Genomic DNA, 12,576 nt, shown 5'->3' on the forward strand with positions numbered 1-12,576 from the left:
TTTTATACTGAGATAGAGTTGAACCTGCAACTAACGTATCCTTTATAGATTTCAAACTCCCATCCTTCATTGACACCCATTAATAGATCTCCACCTGCTGATATTGCTGTCACCCCGGTCCGACAAACGAGTCACATCAACCCAAGTTCCAAACCAAAGTTATGGGTGCGACCTTCTAAAAGCTCACAAAATAAGCTCACAGCAACTTTAAGGAAACAAAGGGACACAATGACCCCAGAGAACAAGGATGATGATCAAAATTCAGTAAGCTCATTGATTTGAACACCGGTGGATTGAAATCAGGCTGTACTTGAATGAGCTAACATTGTGTCTGGCTTGAAAAGTCTAAAGCTATTCAGCAGCATTTTCGATACCTTGCGGGAGTTAACCGGGAAAAAAAATCCTTCCCCCGATCTCCGACTCATGAAGATTTGGAGAGTTTACCGGAACTTCCTGATGGGACTGCACCCCTTGGGCTATCAGCTCCATACATCCTCAGAGCTAATCAGCTCTCACAAGAATGGGCTGATGATGACGAGATGGGAGAGGGCTTTCGAAATCGCTGCGAGCAAAGACTCAGACAATATGGAATCCCTTACGTTGGTTTGAGCTCTGCACGAAATGACCCGAAAGCCGAAGAATGGAACCGAAGGACCTTGGAGTTTTGCTTAGATATGTTTAACTGTGCAATGGATGGTTTGGAGTATGAGGACTTATTCCGATTGGACCGTGCAGAGCTTGATGTCGATAGAATCAGGGTGCTAATGGTGACTCATTTGAAGTATCGGATCAACAACAAACGTATTTTTTTGAAAGATAACAGTAATCTAGAAAAACACATGAAGGAAGACCGCCGAGCAAAGCGAGCCAATAATGTACGTCCTGTTTTCTTGTGTCCATGATCAACATCATAAGACTAAGATTATGGAGGTATTCGCAGCTCGCAGAGAGATGTCATGAAACTTGTCTGAAGTACGAGGATCTGAATGTTTACCAGGATCTGTTCCTGGATCGCCGGTACTGTTCGTCTGACGAATCTGATGACGAAGTCGTGGAAGAGGATCGGGTGCGAGATATTCCGCTATGGCGGAGCCGACTAGGAACTGCCTTAGTTGAGTACATCGACAACGCTTATCGTCAATTGAGACAAGAAGAAATTCCTAGACGCCCTGGAAGAAAACCAGGGAAACGCAAGACATCTCAAACCGCGCCAGTTGTAGGCTCCTCGAAATGGCCACTAGGTCTTCCTAGTGATTGCTATGATTCCAGATGGGTTGCTGGTCTCAACACTAAAGAACGCAAGGCCCTCAAAATGAAGCCGGCAGCGTTGCAGGGTGTGTCTGGACTACTAGATTGAACACACCAGGGGATGAGAGTCTGGTTTTTTGTTATCAGTGTTTGAGCTATACTCTATCAAACGGCTGGTAGTGGATCATCCTATTATTATAGCGTTTATATAAATTTATCATTTACATGCTTTGATTTTTTTCCTAGTGTACATCTCATATCTTGTCTTGATCATCATCTATTCTTATGTAATACACATTTTTCTGGGACTTATCATAAGTGTGAATCTGGGGACTTAATTTTTCTGAAAAGAGAGAATATATGTGAAGTTCAGAAAAGGTTCACAAGATAATAGGGGGTGTCAAGTTCCAATTTTTTACGGTAAAAACCGTAAAAAACTTTCCCGTCATAGCATAAATTTACTTAAAATTTACGAGAACGGGAAAGTTTTATCAATCCCGTTCTCGTAAAAACATAAACTTACAACAAAATACGACTACAACGGGAAACCCGAAGAGAAGAATCTCCATTTTACTGCTCGGGCAGCTTGGAACGGCAAAAAGTTTATAAAATTCGTGAACTTTTGACGATTCGTTTTTATGATCTTGGGAAAGTTTTTTTACAGTTAAAACGTAAAAACTTTCCCGTCTCATAATTTTTTTGTTGTAAAAATTGGAACTTGATACCCCTTAATGTGAACCTCAGATGAGATTCACAAAAAAATATGAGCTCAGATTTTCTGTGATGCTCAAATATTCGCGGCCTTTTCTTGAATAATGGGGAAAGTTTTTTAAGATACGGTGCTGTAAAAACTTTTCCCAATGTGTAAAAAGGACCGTAAAAATTTCTTTCAGATCTCCTTCTGAGCAGTAAAGTTACGCAAATTTAACCTTACGCAAATTTGCGTAAATTTACTGCTCATTTTCAATAAATTTACTGCTCATAAAAATTTGGGATGTTGTATGGCTTTTCCCAATTGCATAAAATTTTGCGTAAATATTATGAAATTGGGAAAAGTGTTTTACAGGAGAAGTAGTAAAAAGATTTGACCTGAGCCTCCCTAATTTTTTGAAAATTACGCAAAAGAAACTTGAAACACCCTAATGTAAACCTCCCAAGAAATAGCAAAAAGCAATAGAAATCTGAGGACTTGATTTGTTCAGATAACAACTAATAAATGTGAACTTCACAAAAAGGTTCACAATGAAATGTGAATTTTGAATGAAGTTCACAAAAAAATGTGAATTTTGAATGAAGTTCACAAAAAGATGTGAACTTCGGAAAAGGTTCACAAGAAAATGTGAACCTTGGATGAAGTTTACAAAACAAATGTGAACTTTGGATGGAGTTCACAAAAAAATGTGAAATTTGGATGAAGTTCAAATGTGATTGTAAACTTCCATTTTGAACTGTTTATGGGGTTTACATTCTTTTGTGCACTTTGAAAAAAGTTCACAATTAAATATGTACTTTATCAAAGTTTTGTTTAATCCTTTTTAAAAAGGTTCATTGATTTCAATAAAACACACCTAAAGTTCACATTTCATTGTGAACTTTTTATGAAGTTCACATTCTTTATTTGTATATGACCACATCATGTCCTCAGATTTCTATTGCTTTCTGCCATCTCTTGGGTGGTTTACAATGATTGAAAGTTGGCTTTTTTATGTAGTTAGACGCTACAACAATTTGTGGTATACATAAAATATGCGTAATTTATTGAAATCAATGAACCTTTTTAAAAAGCCTACATCAATTTGGGTTATACATAATATATGCGTAATTTATTGAAATCCATACACCTCTTGAAAAGTGTGAGCAAAATTGTGATTAAGTTCACATTCTATTGTGAATCTTTCCTGAAGTTTACATATTTATGTAAACTGCATTTATACTTCACATTGTATTGTCAAATTGTGGTGAAGTTCACATTTCATTGTGAACTTCATCTGAAGTTTACATATTCTTATATTTTTGTGAACTTTTCTGCAGTTCAAATATTTTTGTGAACTTCTTCTGAAGTTCACATCATATTGTGAACTTTGTCTACAGTTCAAATATTTTTGTGAACTTCAGCTGAAGTTCACATCATATTGTGAACTTCATCTGAGGTTCACTCATTTTTGTGAACTTCATCTGAAGTTCACATCATATTGTGAACTTCATCTGAGGTTCACTCATTTTTGTGAACTTCATCTGAAGTTCACATCTTATTGTGAACTTCACATACTTTTGTCAACTTCATCTGAAGGTTGCATTTTCCTGTGGACTTTTTGTGAATGTCACATTTTTCATTTGTTTTCTGATGAGATGAAGTCCTTAAACTTCAATTTCTTTTTGCTATCTATTGAGTGGTCTACCATAATCAAAAGTTGGTACGTAGTTAGACACTACAACAATATGTGGTATACATAAAATATGTGTAATTTATTGAAATCAATGATTTTAAAAAGGATTAAACAAAACTTTGATAAAGTGCACATTTTAGTGTGAACTTTTTTCAAAGTGCACAAAAGAATGTGAAGTCCATAAAAGTTCCAAATGGAAGTTTACAATAACCTCATAAAATGTTTATAGAAAAATGCAACTTCTTTGTGAACTTCATCCCCAGTTCACATTTTATTGTGACCTTTTCCAAAGTTCACAAGAGAAGTTCACAATGCCATGTGAATTTCATAAAAATGTCACAGAAAATTGGAATGTTTTTGTGAACTTTTATGTGAACTTCATCCAAAGTTCACATTTTCCTGTGAACCTTTTCTGAAGTTCACATCTTTTTGTAAACCTTTTCTGAAGTTCACATTTTTTTGTGAAAATCATCTAAAATTCAAATTTATTATTTGTTATCTGACCAAATTGGAATTACTGGTTATGATCCAAAGGTCACTCTCCTATTTTCGACTTGATTTTCTGCTCCCAGTTTGAAGTTGCAGCTGTGGTTCCACGCTCGCTATCTCTATGTTGGTGTTTTCCCTCATCCTGACCATCTCATTTGATTTGTCAATTTTCTCTTAGAGTTTGAGTAAGTAAGACGGTTCAGCTTCATCTCAGTCTTTGACGTTTTTCAGGCTTTTAAGAAACATCAACTCTCATCCCCCGTTCTCAAAGGCAATCATGTCTCAGCGCCTTTCAGAGAGTCAGACAACTCAAATTGGCCCTCACGATTCCCCTATTGATGTACCCAAGGTGCCAGATATCACTTCTCATGACGATCTTGAAGTCCTCAATTGCGAGTCAATGGGTTCATACTTTGATTTGACTCGCGTTGATATCCTGCTGACGTATCTCATTCATTCTATAAGATATCCAAGGTAATGATTTTTCTACGAAGTCATTCGATGTCAATCCTTTCAAAGATGTACAAAATCATAAACAAAAAGGTCAATAATTTATTCTCCTTCAGAGGTTTCTTAGCAGCCAATCTAATGGAAATTGAATTGATCATACTTCAGTTGAAACAATGGAGGAACAATTGCCTGAGTTGGATATCCCATACATTGGGGTCGAGAAAGCGGATGGTGTAATCTTCACAAAGATTTACGCCAACTACAAATCAATGGTATGTACATACATTTTCAGGATCATTGTAATCAGTCCAATCCACGTCCTTCCTCCTGACATTCTAATCCTTGTTTCAGAAACTTCAATTGAGCAGGTTTCGTTGCTTCTGCAAGAAGCCATCAGAGATATTTGTTTCCTGGAGTTTGAGGTGAATGTCCTGAAGGTGGAAGTAATTGATTTGAGATGCGACTTGGAAAAAGCATGCACCCAGATTTTGGGGCATCAGAGAGTATTTCGCAAGCTCATAGGGTCCAAGAGCGATAGTATTGATGAAGAATATGACTATGAATCAACAGACAAGAATTCCAATGCTCAGAAAGTTACACCACAAACTGATCAAGTATCTGATTGATAAAACCAAAAACTTATTCATCTACTTATCTATTGTTTCTCAAATGTTATCCAAATAAGCTTGTTGCTTTTTGCTCTTTTTCTGTAAGAGTGAGAAGGGTATTTCGAATTGAGGAGATTTGTGATTACATGGGATCTCGTTTGAACACCATTTGAACTTTAATTCAGACCATTTACTCTACAATGTGGTGGTTTTTAATCCATTTGAAGTGTGATCAGAGTGGTTTGCAAATTGCACTAGTTTCCTGGTCTAGGTTCTTGGATATTCCAAGCGGTATGAGGTTTAGCACCGTCACAAACTGGTACTTATAGGAAATTCTGGCAATACACTTGTCGCCAGTATTGACACAGGTGAGTATTGAGGTGATACACACTGATTGGAATTGTTGAGACGCACCGATCAGTGAATGTTGATCAATGCGCAACATCAGACCAGTCACATAGGGCGAGAGATACAATCAGAAGAGTTTATAGGTTTTTTGAGACTGTTCAGTGTATACCAGTATGGTGATCTGAGCCTCAATACCTTAGGGCAAGTTTCTCAACAAGCTAAGAAAGGTCGGGCTAACACCCATGAACCTTTGTTCTTTAGCTGATTTGTACATGGGTGATATCGAAAAGTTGAGGAGTCATTGATGGAGCCGTCTGACTTTTGCCTTTCAACGTTTAGGTTGGTTAGCATCATGCGGACAAGAAGAAAGGTAGAACATGATAAGTCTGATCACGATTGACTGATCAAGGGGGTTACCTGAGTGTGTTCAACCAAAATAGCTTGAGGTTGCTTTCAATATTGTTTTTACCAGAGATGTATATAAGTCATCTCGCGGTGACTCAAGAACAACCCACCATCTCCGCCAGATATCCTCATTCACAACATGTCCAACAAGCTTAATTCCTCGTTCAAGGAGCCTCAGAGACCTCTCTTGGATCTATCAGACAATACTCGAAATATCGATCATGTTATCCATGACAGAACGCCTAACTTTCCATGGCTCCTTAATTGCTTTGTCCACCACCTCCTGCGAATACTATCTACACTCATAACTTTCTCCTTCAGATTTTTTTCCCACCCCTTCATCCTCTTCCCCGCCTCTTTCCTTTGCATATTTTTGACCGGTTGGGCCCTCGCGTCTACAGCATCCAACCTCGTTATCAACTGCTTCTCAAATCACGTGTTTCAACTTATCTCCCTTGTAACCCCTTCCTTTGGTCCCATAACATACTTCTACTGCACCGTCCTTGCCGGCCCATATTTTTGTCCACAAGACACGGATCCACCCGAAACAACAGTGTCCCAGATCACCCGATCCGTATCAAGAAATGTGATGGTTGCATCCGACATCTTTGACTCTATCATGGTGCTTGGAAATCCTTACGACCTAGGGTTTCATCAAGGGGAAATTCTAGAACTTGCCCTTGCCATTGAATACTCCACAAAGGTCGACCACAGGAATGCCCTAGCGCAGCGGCTGTGGGAGCTATCTGAGCTGACTAGCAAAGTTAAAGATGAAGTGATCATTCTCAATGGTTGCGGAATCAACACATTTTTGTTTTTGGTCCATGAAGTCAGTTTTCTTCACCTTGTCCCTTTGTACCCATAAACATTACTGATATGATATTTATTGATCCGTATCTTAGTACTCAAGGATCCAAGACCTGATTGAGCATGTTCAATCTGGTCATCCGACGTACACAACCCAAACCGTCTCACACAACCTCGATATACTGTTTGGTCATCTCTCGTCTGACCTTTCTCGGCTTCTTTTGCAGATTGAGGGGGCCATCCCGCTTGTTTCCCGGGCAGCTGACCTTGGGACCCGGCTGGCTCGTCAGCTGTCTGAGGAACATCAAAAGTTGATCACGACCAAACAATCTGCCCCACTCTGGAGGAAGCTTCTGGACCACCACAGCAGGAGCGCAATGCAGCTGAAGCACGATATTGCCCTTACCTCTGGAAGCATCAATAGCTTGGTACGAACCTGGAGGCAACTTGAGATTCTTAGGACTCAATTGGTGGCCTATCGTAATCATGTTACTGGTTTCAAGGTGCGCTGGTTGCTTTTTCCTGTGAGAAATTTAAGTCCTGATTAGTATCTTGGTTTTGCGGTAACTTCACAGGCATCGTTTGGCGCATTGCACGTTGCTGATCATCAATTGTCAGCTGAAGATGAAGTCCAAGCCATGAGACATATAATAGTTCGCCTCCGAGATACGGTAACAGCCTCAAAAGAAAAGACATGGAACACGGGCAAGCAATCACTGGACTGAGGATCTTCTTGCGTCTTGTAGTGGGTAGTTGCCAGGGCCCAGGTTGAAGAAAAAGAGAAGATTACATACTTTTGTTTTATCTATAATGTATATATCTATCTGTTATTCTCTATTTAGTTTCATTTTCTCATAGAAATTATTATCACCTTTCTTCCTTGAAAATACGGGTACTGCCTGGATCCCTTCATCTGGAAGCGTGAAGTCATTGGCTTTCTGTCAACATCCACACGAGAAGGGGTGGCGCGAGCATTTTCTTGGCAGGCAAAAATGTGTTCTTCAATTTTACGCAAACTCACTTTTACGCAACCATTTTGGTGTAAAAAAAGTTGCGTAAAAATACAGCATCCCCTTGAAAAATATAAACAATCACATCATTATTCACAAGGGAAAATAAACATACACCACGCAAAAGTAAAAAAAGATTGAAAAATACGTAAGGTCATTCAGCACATTATATATCAAGCAGAAATTAAATCAGGAATAGATAATGAGGGGAAGAACTGCGGCGTCCCCGTGAGTTTTTCACCAAAATCCTCGTTGTTATGAGATTCGCCAACGGAATCACCGATGTTTTGATGTTAATTGATGGACGTTGCTGTGAATAAACACGCAAGGTTAGTCAGCACATATATCACACACAAATTAAATCATGAATACATGTATATAATGAGGGGAAGAAGTCTGATGTACCCTCAAGTTTTTCGTCAAAATCTTCAAGTCTCTGGCGTTTTAGTGAAGCACTTTCAGGCTCAATTACATCTCCTTCCGCAACAGGCCCAGGCGGGTTTGGATCAGCGGGTGTTAGAAGCGCACCAACGTGAGGATGGTGTGACTCTTCTGCCCCCGGCGTGAGCTCAGATGCGATTGTATAACTTAAGGAGGACGGCATAGGGTAAGGATCAGGTGGATACGATCTGTAAGTGATCTCGTGACTGATTATTATGGATGAATTGGTTGATCGCGTTTCTGAAGTCCCAGAATTTGAAGTCGCATCCGCAATCGAGATACTGTCTGGGTTGGGCTGACTTATGCTAGTAGAGCCATATATGTCATCATTTATAGTGGCAGCCGCGTTCGTAGCTTCATCGGAACTTGATATGTCAAGGGTATCGTGAACTGGGAAGTCAACATTGAAAAATATGCATCTTGTTCCCTGTGGTGAGAGCTTCACTCTCCATATTTTTCCATATTTTTACAGTCCATATTGATAAGTGTACTAACAATAAACCTTCATAATCATCCAATTACAACCTGTAACAAGAACCAACTTACGAGCCCATTCTTGCGCCTTCCTTATACGCTTACTGAGAGAGCTAAACAGATGCGCGAGGGTATTCATTTCCGAAGCAATATGTAAGAAGCAAAACAAGACTAGAAATAGAATATAAAACAAATATTAAAAAAAATCGTGCAAGGGTAAGAGAGGGTGAAGAAGAGAGGAGGGAGAATTAAGCCTAGACAGAACAAACAAGATGACAAGAATGCAAGGCACATACATATAAGTTAATTTGACCAAATTGACGAAACGTGAATTGACAACAAGAGTCTTTACCCTCAAAGGGATTCGTACCTTCAATTAAGAGCGTAACGATCAAAGGGGGTCTGCATACTCTTATTGAGTGTTTTTATCTATGATATTCTTCCGGAATTTATATGGAAGAAACGTGGGCCCACGGTGTGGAAATAATCAAAGCTTAGCCATTATCCTTTTGAACACTGAAGTAATCAAAAAATCCACGCCACACTTGATATCTTCTGTCTTCAATCTCATATTCTTTTCCAATGCTTATGACCTCTACCACAAACGCAGGGTCTTCTTTTCTGACCCAAACTTCCAAAACTTACTCGGACCCGATGCAGGTCCCAGCCAACATCACGCATGCAAATTCTTCATTTCCAAGCCCCACGTTCAAACCGTTCTGCGATGAGCTACACATCCCGTCCATCACCTTTGAGGATTTCCTAAACAAACCGGCAAAGATTCCACAGCTACCCGGGTACGAGGAAGAGTCAGATCCCGAACACTTTATACACAGTGAGGAACACCTCGAATCGCCTCAACAGATCTCTTCAGTTTTGTATTCTTCATCACCTAAAGACGCTCAAGACCTGAAGCAAGGAGCTTCTGAAGCGCAGGTCTTCCCTAATAAATCTTTGCAGAGCTCGCTGGCTCCAGGCGCGTGGCATATATGGACACTGGCATCCAAATTTTTCGCAGGGGGTATATTAATCTTGAATATGTTTTTGTGTCTTTACATGTAAGGAAGTTCCTTGATCCACCCCTTTTCTCTGAATAAGGAAGCTTCATCTACTAAATATGTTCGTCGATGTCCTTGATTACAGATTAGCACCAAACACAATCCCATGGCATTGTGAAACTTATTTGCTGACAAGGCTAAGGCAAGGTATGGACTCGGACGAGATCACCTCTGTTCAGCATACTTCCGAAAATATTGTCAAATCAATGAAAGAGCTATGCCTCGAGATGGACCGTCAAGCAATTGACACAGTCCCCTTACAAGAAATTTCAAGCTTACTGCGACTTCAACCAAACTTAAGGGGTTCTTTGGAGACTTCAGTGATCCTCTGGGATCTTTCAGATTCTGTCAATTTGGTCGGTGACAGGTTGCGTCAGCTACATGGTAAAGGGCACACCAAGATGGGGTTGCTCATGCAAGAGGTTGGTAAATTACCTGTCCCTTCCGTTTCTTCTACTTTAACTGATATTCTTTTCTAGTCTAAGGTGTTCTTGAACCAGCCACATCTTCCAAGTAAATTACACATTCCTCAAGAAATGCTTGATCAAACTTTATACATCTTTACTCTTCTCAAAAATATTGCCAACTCGATAATCAACGAGATTCGGTTGACAACAGAAGCCAATCAGGTCGCAAAGCAAAACCTTTCCGAAATTGAAAGGACTCTACGTGCAAGTCTCAATTCCTGGAGCATCTCGTATTTCTCTGGAAGTTCGAAATATCGTGCATCAGGCCTCCTCCTGAACTCAATCAGGTTAGCAATAACCCACACCGGAGAAATTGCAACATATCTGCAGAAGGTTAGGCGTATGATCCAGCTCTACCATGACAACGCTCAATCCTGGCTAGTAAGTACAAACAAGCAATTTTCAAGGATGAATCTATATCCATTTCAGTTCACTAACTTCTGGCAAACACGATATGGCTCAAAGACGAAACGAACCTTTCAGGAACTCGGTTGATGGAGGTGCTAAGCAGTGCCTTCTCTTGTTGAATACACTCGATGAACACATATGGAATGGACAAGTAGAGAAACCCCTCTTAGGTACCACTAGGAATCCAGTATGATATGAGTCACATAGCATTTGCGTACCTGATCAAGTGTTTAAACTTGATTTGCTACTATGAGCAGTCTGGTTGTCTTTTTTCTTTCCTTTCTCATCTGACTACCTTCTACTCCTTATCATTAGAGTATCCTTGTATCTTTCATTCTGATAGTTTTTAAATTTATTTTCAAAGTTGCCGTTAATAAGGTGCTGTGTTTACTTGAGGACTTGATTTGTTCAGATAACAACTAATAAATGTGAACTTCACAAAAAGTTCACAATGAAATGTGAATTTTGAATGAAGTTCACAAAAAAATGTGAACTTTGCAAAAGGTTCACAAAAAGATGTGAACTTCAGAAAAGGTTCACAAGAAAATGTGAACCTTGGATGAAGTTCACAAAACAAATGTGAACTTTGGATGGAGTTCACGAAAAAATGTGAAATTTGGATGAAGTTCAAATGTCAATGTAAACTTCCATTTTGAACTGTTTATGGAGTTTACATTCTTTTGTGCACTTTGAAATAGTTCGCAATTAAATATGTACTTTATCAAAGTTTTGTTTTATCCTTTTTAAAAAGGTTCATTGATTTCAATAAAACACCCATATTTTATGTATACCACAAATTGTTGTAGCGTCTAACTACATAAAAAAGCCAACTTTCAACCATTGTAAACCACCCAAGAGATGGCAGAAAGCAATAGAAATCTGAGGACATGATGTGGTCATATACAAATAAAGAATGTAAACTTCATAAAAAGTTCACAATGAACTTCACAAAAGGTTCATGATGAAATGTGGACTTTAGATAAAGTTCACAAAGAAATGTGAACTTCCAATGGTTCATATTTTATGTATAATACAAATTGTACGCATTTCTTATGTATAATACAAATTGTACGTATATTCCATGTATGATACAAATTGTACACACATTTTTTTCATGTGTAGTACAAATTGTACGCATATTTTATGTATAATACAAATTGTATGCGTATTTTGTATAATACAAATTGTTGTAGCATACAAGTACGTAAAGAGAGCCAACTTTTGATTATGGTAGACCACTCAATAGATAGCAAAAAGAAATTGAAGTTTAAGCACTTCATCTCATCAGAAAACAAATGAAAAATGTGACATTCACAAAAAGTCCACAGGAAAATGCAACCTTCAGATGAAGTTCACAAAAGTATGTGGAGTTCACAATAAGATGTGAACTTCAGATGAAGTTCACAAAAATAAGTGAACCTGAGATGAAGTTCACAATATGATGTGAACTTCAGCTGAAGTTCACAAAAATATTTGAACTGTAGACAAAGTTCACAATATGATGTGAACTCCAGAAGAAGTTCACAAAAATATTTGAACTGTAGAAAAGTTCACAATAACATGTGAACTTCAGAAGAAGTTCACAAAAATATTTGAACTGTAGAAAAGTTCACAATAAAATGTGAACTTCAAATGAAATGAGATGAAGTTCACAGAAATATGTGAACTTTAGATGAAGTTCACAAACATATGTGAACTTTAGATGAAGTTCACAAAAATATGTGAACTTTAGATGAAGTTCACAAAAATATGTGAACTTCATGATGAAGTTCACAATTAAATGTGAACTTCACCTCAATTTGACAATACAATGTGAGGTATAAATGCAGTTTACATAAATATGTGAACTTCAGGAAAGGTTCACAATAGAATGTGAACTTAATCACAATTTTGCTCACATTTTTCAAGAAGGTGTATGGATTTCAATAAATTACGCATATATTATGTATAACCCAAATTGATGTAGGTTTTAAAAA

At 38.4% G+C, this 12,576-nt stretch overlaps 2 protein-coding genes across 2 annotated transcripts; one reads left to right on the top strand and one right to left on the bottom strand.

Moving 5' to 3' along the window:
* Positions 1–8,098: 8,098 nt before the first annotated feature.
* Positions 8,099–8,806, bottom strand: MELLADRAFT_102224 (uncharacterized protein; the record flags this gene model as incomplete). Its single annotated transcript, XM_007405339.1, has 2 exons — positions 8,099–8,547; positions 8,773–8,806. 2 exons carry the CDS (start codon positions 8,804–8,806, stop codon positions 8,099–8,101), a joined length of 483 nt encoding a protein of 160 aa, XP_007405401.1.
* A 515-nt stretch (positions 8,807–9,321) lies between these two features.
* MELLADRAFT_90811 (uncharacterized protein) lies at positions 9,322–10,793 on the top strand (the record flags this gene model as incomplete). Its single annotated transcript, XM_007404908.1, has 5 exons — positions 9,322–9,725; positions 9,766–10,147; positions 10,211–10,479; positions 10,523–10,525; positions 10,622–10,793. 5 exons carry the CDS (start codon positions 9,322–9,324, stop codon positions 10,791–10,793), a joined length of 1,230 nt encoding a protein of 409 aa, XP_007404970.1.
* Between the last annotated feature and the right edge of the window lie 1,783 nt (positions 10,794–12,576).

The sequence above is a fragment of the Melampsora larici-populina genome, assembly GCF_000204055.1.
Source record: "Melampsora larici-populina 98AG31 unplaced genomic scaffold MELLAscaffold_3, whole genome shotgun sequence".
NCBI lineage: Eukaryota > Fungi > Basidiomycota > Pucciniomycetes > Pucciniales > Melampsoraceae > Melampsora > Melampsora laricis-populina.